Below are 16,110 nucleotides of genomic sequence, written 5' to 3' on the forward strand. Positions count from 1 at the left end.
CGTCGAACGAGTTCGCCGGTACGGCTGTATGTTAGTGATATTTTGCAAAACTGATCACAGTAAAAAAAAAGTCGTGATATAGTGACTGACTAAGCGATGGTCGCAAACATTTCATGAGCATGTATTGGTCACACCAACCGTTCTAAGTATCACCTCTGATTATCATAATTAGTACGTGACGCTGATATGGATTTTGTTTCAGTCAGATTTTTTATGACATTGATAGTGACATTTTGCAGCACTGATAGCAACCATCTAGTGCGTCAGAACAATGAGTGAAAATGAGTGTCGGGACGTACGCCGTCGCTACTAACGTATTCAATAATACACCGCTGGACATAAAAATAGGAAAAAAATTGTGTGTGTGTTTTTTTTCATTTTTGACTCAATGCATGCGCTAGATGTGTCATCGGCAAGAGTGCAAGGCGTACTAAAGATGCAATCGTCGATTTTTGCCTTACATACTCCCATTTTTGGTGCGCTACTAACCTGAGTTACGAGTGCCGATAGCGTGTCGCGGCAGTATAAAAGGAGAGCCAAATCGTTTTGCACTTCATCCGTCTGGCGCCTTCCCAATCAGGCGTATCATCCGAAAAACACGATAAAAACCCTTAGTCACGGAGGCGGCCACGTAATGGTGTGGGGTTGCTTCTCCTGGCACGGCCCGGGTCCTTTGTTCCGTATCATCGGGACACTGAACTCGGAAGGGTACAGAAAAATACTTAGTCGTAAGGTGTTGCCGCTTGACGCTTGACAAACATTCGGAGACGAAGAGCATTACATCTTCCAGCATGATAACGACTCAAAGCACACATCGCGAGCAGTCAGATGTTATTTGGCAAACCAGGATGTGGAAGTTCTACCGTGGCCTACGTTGAGTCCTGACCTCAACCCGATTGAAAATCTGTGGTCGAATCTTAAGGACAAGCTCAAGAACCAGCTGCATCCTCAGCGGATGACCTACCCTACAAGCAACGAGCGGGATATTTTATCATGGTGTGCGTAAAAACCTAGAGTTAAGCGGAGAATCGGTGTAAATTACACGGAGGCGAGACCCTACAGGCAAAGAGCGGGATATTTTATCATGGTGTGCGTAAAAACCTAGAGTTAAGCGGAGAAACGGTGTAAAATACAAGGATACGAGAGCGCGTTTTGGTTTCTACACATTTTTGACACTAACACAGTTACAAATGTTTAAATGTGTGCGTTTACTTTCCGCCAGTGCGCTCAGTTTGATCTGCTTGCAGCGCTGTGCTGATATCAGTGTCTCGCTTGCACTGCTGCACCGAAAGTTCCTCTGTGTGCGCTCATTCTTGCTAGCACACGAAATCGTCAGTACAGCTCAAGGATCCGCAGCGAGCTGCCGCACGTGTGTCAGCCTAAATCATGGACGATTGGTGTTATGATTTTGTAAAGTGTTCAAGTGTTTAAGTGTTGTGCGAATTGAAATGAAGCTGCGCGAATGATTCGTAATGCATGTGATGTACATCTCGCAGCTTGATTTCGTAACTTTTTTACAGTAATCAACGTGTACAAAAGGATCGACGCAGATATTCGGCCACTTCAACATTTGCATCGATGGAGCGATCGATTTTATTTTAGTCAAATATTGTGTATCAACTTACGTAAATGTGTGAAATCGTGTAAAGTTAAAATGTAAATGTTTCAATAAAGTGATGAAAAAAAATCTACGCGTGTTTGTGTTTTTGTTTAGCTTTAGATTACAAAAAAATACGCAGCGAGTGTGAGCGATCGCTGAACGAAAAAAAACGCACACAGCGCAACACGAAAGAAACTAACACAAGCACACGAAAGGATGCTCGCGCATGGGCGCGAGCATTGAGAGAGCGCACCGTGTATTTTGTATGGGAGCGGGAGAGAACCGTGGTACCCGTTCTTTAAGCCTAGGAAATCTTCCATCGGCTTAACTCTAGGTTTTTACGCACACCATGGTTATTAAAAATTACCCGCTCTTTGCCTGTGGGGTATGGGCACGCTGCGAGGAAATGTGGAAACGCATACCTTCAGAAACCTGCCAGAAGCTCATCCGAGATATGGCTACTCGCTGCCAGGCAGTGAAAGAAAATAATGGTCAACACATTGACCGTCAGAATGTGTTTTCGCTCTGTGGAACACCGCAACACCACCTCCCAACCACCACTTAAACAGCTCTTTTCATGGCTACCAAATAATTCTGAAAAGAACTATGTCTTTCGGTCAGAAAAAAGTTCCTATTTTTATGTCCACAGGTGCACCAGCCTTTGTCTCATGGACATCCATCCAAATATTGAGCATAATTTCTGACGAGGTCACTCACTCACTATCACTCCAAGATATTTAATTTATGAAGCTACGGCAATTTTTACCCCATCTGTATATCAGGCCGTGCATCTAATAGTCTATTTAAAATAATCAACATGGTTTTATTCATATTCAATTTTAATGGCTGGTATCATTGAATCTGTCCGAAGTGGGCACGTGCGGCGCTCACACGGAATCCTAGGGATGGCAACATATTTCGTGTGCCCGGTCCTACAACGCCGTGAAAAAGTACTATTGCAATCATTTAGTACGTCAGAAAAATGAGTGTCGGAGTCAATAATACCAGCCAATATCTTGTACGTGAGCCATCTACTGATTTAAGACCGTCTCACATGAATTGCCGCGTGGCCACCAATGTTTTTTTTCAACTTTGTCAAAAATACTTGTCAACACAGATTCACTGCATTTTGAACATTTTTCTTCATTTTGACAATTCGTACTTTAAGTCCATTTCACATTTGAAACATCTCATGACATGGAATGATTCCTCAATTTTGCAGCAATCAAAACCTATAAAAACTTTCTCTCGCTCTCTTTATCATTTGCTTTCCACATTCATCATCCATCTCTAGTAAAACATTAAATTTGTTGTATTTGAATCTAGAATTTTCAAACCAACCCAAAACTCTCATTTGTTTAGCCTGGATATGATCGTTTTGAGATTTTATTAGGCCCAATAGTTCTTAATCTTTATTATTCTTCTTTTGGCTCAACAATCGTTGTCGGTCAAGGCTGGCCTATACCCAGTGGCGCGTTAAACGGTGGGCGGACTGTGCGGCCGCCAGGGGCCCCGGCGATCTAGGGGGCCCCGTCCTTGTGGATGTACGACTTCGTATGACAAATAGGGGAAATCGGGAAGGGGTGGTATTCATATGTCCAAAAAGGAACTGGGCCATGTTAATATTAAAATGATGTTTTATCACTATTTACATACAACTTTTTGCGTGAAGACAAGATAAAAAACCGTTACAGCTATATTGAAGCCAAAACTCAAAGGTGGTTTACGGAGCCCCAACGATTATGTGGACTCTTCGATGAAGGGGCCCCGTCGGTAAGGGCCCCCGTCAATAAGGGCCCGTCAATAAGGGGAACCGTGCATTTGGTGTCTTGGTGTGGATGGTCGGTGCACGAGCTCACCAAATAAAAACGCGGAGACACTTGCTGCTAAAATCCAACGCACAGAACACAGAACAAACGATGCGTTTAACCTCAAAGAAAACCCGTTACAACAGCCACAAGCACACATCATACACAGACAAAAATTTAAAGGCCCCTAAACAAAATATCAATACACCGGCTCGTAGCCGGAGAAATTAGCAGGAAAAATTGACTAACATCAAGCAAGCAACGGTGCTCCAGTGGGTAGAAGTTTCATTCGAGAAACGATTCCATCGATATCGATGTGCGCGCTTGTGGTGTTCGGCACCACTGGTGGTGTTGCGCTCCTGGCTGCGTTTCCGAATTCACCACTTTCGAGCGTCACACTGTGGTAAGATTAAGTTAGTGTAGGTAGGTAGCGATGTAATACGAAGTATAGGATACGAAGGATAGGACACGAAGGATAGGACACGAATAGGAGCGATCGGATGCGCCGATCGTGGTCCTCGAGCTTGCGAGCGATCGGATGCGCCGATCGTCGCTCTCTCATCTTTCGACCGCCAATCAATACAGTTCACTCATCGCAATTGTCACGTTAAATAAAATAAATTGTATCGCGCAAGCCCTACATTGGTGACCCCGACGTGATAAAAATCGCGGAACGTGAAAAATTGCTGTCGTGATCAATCGCCCAGGAGAACATTCTCCGTCGCCGTCATCGGTTAAGTATTTGCCGCCGACGTAATCCATTATCCCGGTACATCGCTATCCCGTGTGCTTGAAGTGCATTTTGGAGTGAAGGAGAAATCTACCACCGACGCGATTTGTGGTTTCGCCGTATCCAGTAGGATAATATTACACAACCACGATTGTTCGGTCGATCGACTACTATTCACCGTGATTGCCCTGCTGAAGCCCCATCCGTTTTCGGAGCCACGACGTCCCGTAAGAGTACTTTTTTTTCTCGGGCCCACGTCATCGCTGTATTGAAGGAGTACCCTGGGGTTTTCGGCCAGCATCATCGTTCCCGGAGCCGTAGAGCATTTGACATCAGTAGATACAAAGTGCCACCACCGTGCGTTGTGGTCACGAGATAAGCAGAACGATCACATATATCACGTTTGATACTGTGATCACGGAGAGCCCATTGTCATCGTGTTTTTCATCTGCAAGAGCTACAAGTTCGACAACGTGTCCGTGTAAGCACGGAAACCACACGACCAAGGGGTAGAGTGGAAGCCACCCGATTTCCCGTAAGGAGCATCACTGTCGCTGTTTGTGACCAGAAACACCACCGTGGAAGCAGTAGTGCCATCGTGTATTTGGAGCCACGCGGTTTTGGAAGCAGTAACGCCATCGCGTTTTTGGAGCCACGCGGTGTTGGAAGCAGTAGCGCCATCGCGTTTTTGGAGCCACGCGGTGTTGGAAGCAGTAGCGCCATCGCGTTTTTGGAGCCACGCGGTGTTGGAAGCAGTAGCGCCATCGCGTTTTCGGAGCCACGCGGTGTTGGAAGCAGTAGCGCCATCGCATTTTGGAAGTAGTAGCGCCATCGCGTTTTCGGAGCCACGCGGTGTTGAAAGCGGCCTCGTATCCAGTGATCATCGATCGACAACCGGTGAGCCCGTTCCTCATTATTATTATTATTATTATTTTTCATTCGGTGATACTTGTGCCAGAAACTCAGTGTGTTTTTATGCGTTTTATACGACGCGTGTTTTTTTTTTCTTTTTCGGTGCGTTTATAAGTAAATATTTCATTAAGTGCAACGTTGTTTTACGAGTTTTACGAGAAAATACGTGCAATTTCTTACGTGCAATTTCATTAGTACATTTTTATCGTATACAATTTAGCGCAGTATTTTTTTTTTCACATTTTCTTCGTTATAAATTATACTGAAATACTACACGTTTTGAATTTTTCCTTGCATTTTATAAAAACCTTGTATTTATTGAACTGAATTTTGCGATCAGTATTATAGGTCATTTTTATCCTTGGTACGTTTAAAAATTTAAGTGCGTGTAGTGAATTAGAAAACAGGTTAGATTTTTTTGTATTGGTTTTGTAAACCACAGAGTGATGTCTTTGAAAGCTGGTGCCGAAGGAAAGGGTGAGGAGAGTTCAAGTTCGGCAGGAACGACAAAGGTGTCGGCACCGGGCGATCCTCCCCTGGGGGTAGAGCGTATATCTACGAAGTTACCAACTTTTTGGGAGGACGTTCCAGAGGTTTGGTTCGCTCAAGCAGAAGCGGAATTTGAGCTTTCAAAAATTTCACGGGAGCGCACGCAATACACATATTTGATCGCTGCAATGTCCAAGGAAGTATTAGCTAAGGTGCTGGACATTGTGAAAAGTCCTGACCCGGTAAAACCATACTCTCACTTAAAGGGAGAAATTTTAAAACGGTTGACAAGTAGTGAGGAAACACGATTGTCAAAATTGTTATATCATGTTGAGATAGGAGATAGAACTCCATCAGATTTCTATCGATACATGCTACAGATAGCTGGGGATTCTACCGATCTTTCCGTAACTCTTGTGAGGAAATTGTGGAAGTCAAGACTGCCTAAATCGATTGAGGTAGCCTTAGTTGCAGTTGATACAAAAGATCACGCTGAGCAATTGCGGATAGCAGACAGGTTATGGGAATGCACACAATCTAGTGGACTATCCGAAGTGAATACTCGTGCTAGAGTTACATGCGATTCAGCGTCTGATGAAATCCGGCGTGAAATAAGCGAACTACGCGACATGATCAAGAAGATGTCAAATCTTTCCCAACGACAACATCGTGATCATAGACGCAGCTTCTCTAGAGAACGAAGAAATTTCCAAAGTCCATCTCGTGATAGGAAACCATTATGTTGGTATCATTACAGATACGGTAACGGAGCAACCAAGTGTGTTAAGCCCTGTAATTTTTCCACAACACGAGTCAAACACTCAGAGGAAGAAAAAAACTAAGAAGCTCACGGGAGTTGGCGGATCTCCCTAGAGCATATAGTACTTCTCCTCGTTTGTTCGTAAATGATATGATGACATCATTTACCTTTTTAGTGGACACAGGGGCTGATGTATCCGTCATTCCATTTCATTTAGCTGGTAAAGCTTATAAACCTACAGACTTAGTTTTGCAAGCAGCCAACGGAAGTACCATAGTGACGTATGGCACAAAGCTGATTCAAGTAAGTTTAGGTTTCAAAAGAGTTTTTACCCATATTTTTATCATAGCATCCGTAAATCGTCCTATAATAGGAGCGGATTTTTTATACAAAACCGGAATACTAGTGGATATCAAAGGGCGTAAGCTAATTGATTCGACCACTAATTTAGCGATCATAGGATCATTGGCACTTGTGGATACTCCTTCCCCTAAACATTTTGTACTTGAAGCAGGAGACTTCGGACGAGTTCTACACCAGTTTCCATCTTTGGTAGAACCACCGGACTACAGAAAGCCAGTATGTCATAATGTGTTTCATTATATTGAAACCAAAGGCCCTTTGCCTTTTGCGAAGCCACGTCGCCTTGACCCGCAAAAGCGAAAAATCGCGCATGTGGAATTTCAGCAAATGGTAAATTTGGGAATTTGTCGCCCATCATCATCACCAGGGTCATCACCCTTGCATATGGTGCCGAAGGGTGACAATGACTGGAGACCATGTGGGGATTACCGAAGGCTTAATGCCATTACGACACCAGATCGGTATCCTATCCCTCACATCCAGGACTTTACCATGCAACTGCAGGGTTGCAATTTTTTTTCAAAGCTTGACATAGTACGAGCATATCATATGATCCCAGTAGCAGAAGAGGACATACATAAGACGGCCATTACTACCCCTTTCGGCATGTTCGAATTTTTACGAATGCCTTTTGGTTTAAAAAATGCCGGTCAAACATTCCAGAGGTTCATGAACAGTTTATTCAATGACCTCAGTTTCGTATTCGTCTACATTGACGATATTCTAATTGCCAGTTCGACGAAGGAAACGCACCTTGAGCACTTGCGCATAGTGTTCAATCGGCTGGCAGAATACGATTTAAAAATTAAACCGTCCAAGTGTGTGCTAGGTGTATCTACCATTAATTTCTTAAGCCACACAATTTCAGCTAATGGAATTATCCCATGCGCGGATAAGGTAGAAGCGATAAAAACATTCCCAACGCCAAAATCGGTTAAACAACTACAGCGATTTGTGGGAATGGTCAACTATTATCACCGTTTCTTACCGAGCGTTTCAAATACGTTGAGACCCTTGTACAAGTTGATAGCACAGCACACCAAGCAGAAATTAAAGACATTCGACTGGTCGGAGGAGTGCGACAAAGCGGCCCTTCAGGTCAAGTCAGACCTAGCAAAAGCTACGATACTGTCACACCCAAGGTCCGATGCAGTTTATTCTTTAACCACGGACGCATCTAATTTCGCCGTGGGAGCGGTGCTGGAACAGCATTTTGAAGGAAGTTGCCAACCACTAGCATTCTTCTCTAGAGTAATCACCCCAACCGAACAAAGATACTCTACGTTCGATAGAGAATTATTGGCAATCGTGCTGAGCATCAAGCATTTTAGACATTTTTTAGAAGGCAGGTCATTTATTATATATACTGACCATAAACCGCTCACCACAGCGCTGACGTCAAAAACCGAGAAATCACCTCGACAAAATCGTCATTTAGATTTCATTTCTCAGTTCTCAAGCGACATTCGATACATCAAAGGAGACAGCAACATAGTTGCAGATACTCTCTCGCGTGTGGCAGAAACGGATTCAATTAGTAACTTGGATTACAAAATTTTCTCTGAATGTCAACGTACTGATGAACAATTGAAAACATTATTGGAGAATAAAAAAAATAAAAACTCTGCTTATAAACTTGATAAGCTTTTGCTAAACAACACAGAATTGTATTTTGAGGTCTCAACGGGGAAAAATAGACTGTACGTCCCGAAATCCTTACGTAAGGAAACATACGATGGTGTGCACAATGCCTCCCATCCTGGCATAAAAGCATCTAGGAAAATGATGACTGATCGATATTTTTGGCCAGCCATAAATAAAGATGTAGCTAATTGGACTCGCGCATGTTCTGCTTGCCAAAGAGCTAAAGTAGTTAGGCACACAAAATCACCTTTGGAATCTTTTTCACTTCCAAAGGGAAGGTTTGACCATATTCATATGGACATTGTTGGACCCTTACCTCCATCTGAGGACAAAATATATTTATTAACAGTAGTAGATCGTTTCACCAGATGGCCAGAGTGTTATCCTCTAACTAACATCTCTGCGGCTACTGTTGCCAAAACTTTCGTGGAACAGTATGTGTCTAGGTTTGGTTGTCCGTTAAGAATTACGACAGATAGAGGAAGACAATTCACTTCAAGATTATTCGAGGAGTTGACCAAACTATTGGGCACACACCATATTGCAACCACTGCCTATCATCCACAAGCCAACGGTATGGTGGAACGTTTCCACCGTCGGCTAAAGGAAGCCTTAAAAGCTAGTGGGAACTCACCACGATGGACAGTTCGGTTACCATTAATACTTCTCGGCATTCGTCTTTCTTATAAAGATGAAATCAGAGGTTGCCCAGCAGAAATGGTCTACGGTCAAAGTCTCCGATTACCTGCAGAAGTTTTTGTACCATCTAGAGACAAAATCGATGATGATACATCTGACTTAATCGTTGATTTAAAGAAAGCATTCAAATCCGTAGAGCCATCGAGCCCTAAAGATAACAATAATACGAACAACTACATACCTAAAGCCCTAGAAAATTGTAGACAAGTATTTGTCAGGGTTGATAAGGTCAAAACAGGACTTCAAGCTCCCTATGACGGTCCATATACCGTTGTTCGAAGATTCAGAAAATTTTTTGTCATTCAAATGAAGGATAGGAATGAATCAATTTCTATTGATCGACTCAAACCCGCTTTTGAGTGTGAAGCTCATACTAAGGCAACCAAGCCGCTGGAAAGGTCCCCCGTAACGAAAAAACATGTTCATTTTCGCTAAGAATAAGACCGCCTAGTCCGCAATAAGCGTTTGACGGCAGATATAAAAGCGTGACTACGTCACTGGAGGGGGATCGTGTGGTGTTCGGCACCACTGGTGGTGTTGCGCTCCTGGCTGCGTTTCCGAATTCACCACTTTCGAGCGTCACACTGTGGTAAGATTAAGTTAGTGTAGGTAGGTAGCGATGTAATACGAAGTATAGGATACGAAGGATAGGACACGAAGGATAGGACACGAATAGGAGCGATCGGATGCGCCGATCGTGGTCCTCGAGCTTGCGAGCGATCGGATGCGCCGATCGTCGCTCTCTCATCTTTCGACCGCCAATCAATACAGTTCACTCATCGCAATTGTCACGTTAAATAAAATAAATTGTATCGCGCAAGCCCTACATTTAGCTACTTTACATTTAGCCCTACAATTTAGCTTGGATGAAACGTGTCTGTGCTTGTCTCTGGAGGCCCCTATACTTGTTTTGCAGATGTGTGCCGAAATAGACAGTTGTTTTCACGCGAAAAATGGTATTCACATCTCAAGCCTGAGATCGTGGAGCGTGCCTGCTTTTAACGCAAAAACTTAAATTTTCACGCGGGGCCCTACTCCACTTTTGTGATCAACTGACAAATAGGGGAAATCGGGAAGGGGTGGCATTCAAATGTCCAAAGGGGATCTGGGCCATGTTAATATTCAAATGATGTTTTATCACTTTTTACATACAACTTTTAGCGTGAAGACATGATCAAAAACTATACGGAAGCCAAAACTCAAAGGTGATTTACGGGGCCCCAACGATTATGTGGACTCTTCTATGAAGGGGCTCCGTCGGAAAGGGCCCCCGTCGGTAAGGAGGCCCCGTCAATAAGGGGCTCCGTTCGTTTGGTGTGTTGGTGTGGATGGTCGGTGCACGAGCTCACCAAAAAAATGCGGAGACACTTGTTGCTAAAATCCAATGCACGGAACACAGAACAGAACGCTGCGTCTAACCACAAAGAAAACCCGTAACAACAGCCACAAGCACACCCCTTCAAACATTCCCGTCAAACAATGCGAGGGTTGCGAAAGATTTCATGTACTCGAAATCTTATGGTATTTTAAAAAATCGTTGATTTTTATTCAAGAATTATATTTTGTGCGGTAGTATTTGGCGAAAAGATCACTATTTAAATTTTTGTGGATTTTTGAAAACTAAAATGTCAAATTCAGGTGTTTAGTATGCTACAAATCGCACTGTAGTGATCTTTTCGCCAAATACTACCGCACAAAATATAATTCTTGAATAAAAATCAACGATTTTTTAAAATACTATAAGATTTCGAGCACATGAAATCTTTCACAACCCTCGCCTTGTTTGACGGGAAAACTAGCGGCGAAAAAACTGCCTAGGCTCGCAAGCTCTTTAATGCGAGGGCTCTGGGACGGTGAACTTGTATGGCGTGCGAGCCCTCGCGCGCCCTCGCAAATCGCTGTCAATTGCATGGCGGGACATCATACATAGACACAAATTTAAAGGCCTTTAAACAAAATTTCAATACACCGGCTCGTAGTCGGAGAAATTAGCAGGAAAAATTGACACCAAGCTCGCGTCGCTTTAAAAAGCCTAGGAAGGTCGTTTGGTCAACTGTGCTTCAGTGGGTTGAGGTTTCATTCGAGAAATGGTTAAATCGATGTCATTGTGTGCGCTCTTGGCTGGGATGAACCGTCCTGTACTTGTATACGGGGCCCCTGCTACCGCTTTGCGATTGTGTGCCGAAAGCAGACAGCTGTTTCACACGAAAAATGGTATTCACATTCCTGGCCTGGTATAGTGGATTGTGTGTGTCTTTTAATGCAAAAACTAAAATTTTCATTCTTGACCCTAATCGAACACATCAAGTTTGTGGACCGAAGAGAAGGGGAAATGGGAAAGGTTTCAGTTAGAAGGAAGGGGGGAAGGGTATAAAAATACTCAAGGAACCTATCTCGCAAAAACTAAGAACTCGTGCCCCGGCTAACCTTTGGGGCCCCAGTCAAAATTGTGGACTGGACGAAGTGATGGTAGAAAGGCAAGCAATTGAAAGGTTTGGGTCAAAATTGGAAGGGTCGACGGAAAGGAAATATCGATATGAATGATCGCGTAAAATTTGAACTAATTAATCTGTCGGCAGCGGTCGGCAAAGTCCGGCCCGAGAAAATATGATACAAATATAATATGATAATATGATAAAATATGATGTTGAACTCTACCAAATTTGATCACCATAACATGGATTGTCAGACCAATCAATGTGGCCAAATTTGAGGAGAAATTAGAAAATAGAAGCGAATAATTCCATAAAAACCTGACTGTTGATTTTACGAGAACAATGGTTACACACTATTGCTTTTTAAGGATGCAACGATTTTCTAGGAGTTTTTTTTTAAGGAAATGCGCTATCAATTTGTCTGACCTTGCCTTACTTGTCCGTGGCCTCATAATAGTACTGAACGATTGTACGTTTGTCTCGATAATTTTTCAGCTGTTAAGGTTTTTGTACCATCTTCAGATATATCCTGAAACAAATTTGCAACATGGAAGGAAGCGTACATTGAGAAGCGATATTGCGATTTTGCTTAATTGTTTGGAACTTTTTATGACTTTTGCACACTATGCTGCTGACTCTTAATTGAAGAATCTTTACAATCAATTTTAGAAATTGTAAGTTAATATAACGAATTTGAAACTTGCTTGGATGATATAGTACTTTAAGAAAAACAACAATATAACCAATCGCATTGTTTAATATCATAAACCAGTTATTTTGTGTATTAACTGTAATAATGTAATAATGTATGTGTAAAAGAAAAAAATGCATATTCCTGGTCCGCAACGCTCTATCATTTAGAAAGCAGCTGATCTAAAGAAGTGGTCTCCAACCTGTGGTCCGCGGATCACTTGAGACAAACATACTGCAATACAGGGTATTTCCAGTTACTTTCTAATGAAAATATTGCTTTTCCCGCGTGGAAGAAGTTATCGCTCTTACCGATTGAAAATGAAGTGGCCGTAGCAAGACGTTACTTCAGTATTCATTGTAAAGGTAAACACCAACGTAAAAGCAAAATATTGTTTTCATGTTATGCTCATGATGACGATTTTAAATCAAATCGTCCGTATTATGAAACACGAGCTGGAAACTGTAAAGTAGGAAAGAAAATATCGTTTAGAACCATCGTTCTTGTAAAATAAATAAATAAAAGATAAATAAATAGCGAAAACGATAACTTTCCGACCTTTAACTTCTTTTGAGTATAAATACAACCAACTCCGGTCATGGCAAGTCAGATTTGTTCGGATTGTCAGGATAGGACTAAGCCCATCCATCATCTATCGATTTCTCATTTAAGGAGTTTGTTTATGTCCTCCTACCCAAGGTAAACCCTCTAAACTCCAACGTCCTAAAGGATCGCCTAGACCAGCAGTGTCAAACTCATCTCATCAGAGGGCCGCTAGTACAAATTTTCAATGATTCGCGGGCCGCAAAGTTGAGAATGGAAAATATACCCCAATGTTTATGTAAAATACTTTTTTAGATTTTTATTGTTAAACAAATTGTCTTTTTGTACTCCTCGCTTCTTATCTGGAATCGTTTGTTATGTACAAATTCGCGATGTTATTTTTATATGTGCTCTTTTTATATGAGAAAATTTTTTAATGTACTTTCAATGTTATTATTAAAATAAGCCTTTTCTCATTACTCGCGTTCTCTTACGGCAGTTCTGCTAGAAAATATTTGTCAAACACACTTTTTCGCTGAAGTAGGAGAAGTCTAGCAGCCTACAGTGATTCTTTTTCAAACAATCCGAGCTATCCATCATTGGATGAATAACAAAAATATTTTCTTGCAATTTTTTGACAGATCAAGAGAAAAATTGTAATAACACGTGTTTAAACATTGTTTTTCGCTAATTTCCAAGTTCCAAGTGTTCTGGTGATATATTTATTTCTTATAACAAGAACCCGTATTTTACGAATATTTTTTTTTTCAATTACGATAATTTTATCTCACAAAGAGTCGTGGTTTGTGATCACATACAGATCGGCAATTCTATTTTTGACACTTAAAGGGAGATTATTCGCGAATTGAGGAATTGAGGACTGTGTGATCTAATCTATTAATAAGCTTTGTATTGCAAGGCTTAGGCATTTCGATTATTTTTATCCTTAATCTAAATCCTTTAGGCTTTTGGTTTTGATTTTTGGGGAGGTTGGAAATTACATTAATTCGTCTTGCAGAATGTTGGGTACAAATAATTCCAACTTGGCTACAATCATTTTTATTAACATTTATGGTGGCATGATTATGACAAAAACAGAAGAGGCTCCAATCTAATATCAATGATGTAACATTCTAAGGTGGGAAAAAATTTGGAGCCGAATGAATCCTTTACTTGGCAGTCGGGGGCATGGAGATTGTCAAATTCGGCGGGACAACCGATGACTCCAACGGTTCCGAATGGCTCTAAACGGCTCTTTAGGCTTCGGACGGCACCGAACGGAACTGTTGGTTTGATTTGGCCGGATTCGTAGTCGGAATAGCTATGATCGGAAATGGTTTTGAGCCGTGGATGCGATTCCGACAACCAATCACTAGTTGTTGAAAAATTTCCTAGTGTGTGTATCAAGTTATTTTCATTCCTTTTTCGTTTGTAGACAGTTGACGCAAGTTTTTTTCCATACAGAATGTGCAATCGAGTGTGCACAAAATTATGCTAATATTCAGAATTTAATCGAAACATAATACGACTGAGCTTGCATTCGATTCAATGATTCTTAAGGGTCTCGATTGATATGTACCTTTGTGTAGAATAAGTTTATGAGATGTTATGGGTACATTCATGTTAGCTTCGAAAAATATACCAACAGAAAGATTGTTCTTCTCTTGAAAATTTTATACACTTTGACAAATAGTAATAACAGATTTATGGTTTGCAGTGCTTTTAGCATTTCTCAAAATACTCTCGCGGGCCGCATTCAGAATCGACGCGGGCCGCATGCGGCCCGTTGGTCGCCAGTTTGACATACCTGGTCTAGACGATCAAGTGTCGAAAGTCCGCTTCGAAACCGTATCCACGTTACCCAAAAATTTGAACCTACCACAAAGCTTTTCTGATATTACTGATTGTTTAGTCATTGATATCAATTAAAAATTGGCGGAATTGAAATTGGTGTTTTTATAGATGCGCAGGGTGGCAGTCCATTCTGCTCATGTTCATCTCTGTTTCATAAAGTTTTATACAGATGTAAACTGTATTTTGTCGAAACAAGTTTGTTGATTTGGTATGCACTCACGGTTACCACGAAATTTCAACAAGAACAGCAAAGTGGTGTGAAGATTTTTCTCAACCAAAACGTTAATCCCGCAAGCCGAATACGCACCTAAAATTTTATCGGGGTGTCTGTAAGAGGTTACCAAATCAAGTTTTTGTTTATCACGAGCAAGCGGGCATCGTATTATGTTTTCTTGTAAGGCTCAGACATGTCGTTTTGACAGAATAAATAGCTGCATTTTCAGTAATTTATTTTACTGATATTCAGTGAAACGTCAAAACCATGTATTACTCAATAGATTTCAGTAAAAAATGTAACTGCAGCAAACTTAGAAAATTTGCAGTGTATGATTCGTACACCATTCCCCCCCCCCCCATACCATAACGCCTAGGGCCTCGGAGAGGCTTGACCCGCCACTGCCTGTACCACTTGTGGGGTTGGCTTTCAGTGACTTATGGGTTACCCCACATAGCAGGATAGTCAGTCCTACGTAAGGCGGCACGGTCCATTTGGAGCTTGAACCCATGACGGGCATATTGTTAAGTCGTACAAGTTGGCGACTGCACTACGAAACCGGCTAATATAAAATATACTTTGTTTTCTAATATTTTTCAGCTGAGACCATCACTCTTCAAATGTAGCAAGGTTGCAATGATGAAATCCAGTACCTCACATCAAAAAAACATCCTTAATACAGTTATCTGTGTTTTACCTGACAATCGTCCCGTCACGTCATTACAGTTGGTTGAAGAATTTGAAAAATGCCCTACAAATTTTCAACCTATTAATAAAACGTATGACCAGGACCAAGATGCCGATTTATGGCGCGAAAAACTGTTAATCGGCAAACGGACAACACGATATTTGTGTCAATCCAAATCAGAAGGGTTACCTGGTTACATAGTAGAGACACTAAAAATAATAAACGAAAAGGAAATTATTCCAGAGGGATTTTCGCAGCTAACGAGAACAGCCGACACAGAACAAAAAGCATGGCGTAAAAAACAACTTGTGTATCGATTAACTAAAAAAAGCTCAGCAAAGCAAGCGGTAACAGATATTATTTTATGTTCAAGGATGCGTCAGGCACCGGACGGATTTACACTAGCTGGGTATGCTTGCACTTTCTATTATAACAAATCTTGTTTAATCTTGTTTATGGCTTCAATGTATCATTTCTCTAACAGTTTATAATTACAAAAAATATTTCATTTAATAAGAAAAAATACAAAACCATTACAGTGATATAAACGGTATTTTGGTGTGCTTCAAAAAGTCACCGGTTCCTCATCGACCATCTCCAAGTATTCCATCGCGAAACATAAATGACCTGGAAAAGACAATAGAAAATCTGAAGTTACAAGTAAATTGTAACAATGTAAG

General features: G+C 41.5%; 1 protein-coding gene across 4 annotated transcripts in view; it reads left to right on the forward strand.

Moving 5' to 3' along the window:
* LOC120948642 (uncharacterized protein K02A2.6) overlaps positions 1-16,110 on the forward strand; it is a 112,409-nt gene that overhangs the window by 46,948 nt on the left and 49,351 nt on the right. For 2 of the 4 annotated variants that reach the window (XM_040365223.2, XM_049605566.1), the window contains exons 2-3: positions 15,343-15,839; positions 15,970-16,105. The exons of the other annotated variants lie outside the window; for them this stretch is intronic. In XM_040365223.2, coding sequence (XP_040221157.2) covers positions 15,379-15,839; positions 15,970-16,105 — 597 coding nt within the window. In that variant the 5' untranslated portion in view covers positions 15,343-15,378. The remainder of the gene's footprint in view (positions 1-15,342; positions 15,840-15,969; positions 16,106-16,110) is intronic. 4 annotated transcript variants of the gene reach the window in all.

This window comes from Anopheles coluzzii, chromosome 2 (genome assembly GCF_943734685.1).
Source record: "Anopheles coluzzii chromosome 2, AcolN3, whole genome shotgun sequence".
Classification (NCBI taxonomy): Eukaryota; Metazoa; Arthropoda; class Insecta; order Diptera; family Culicidae; genus Anopheles; species Anopheles coluzzii.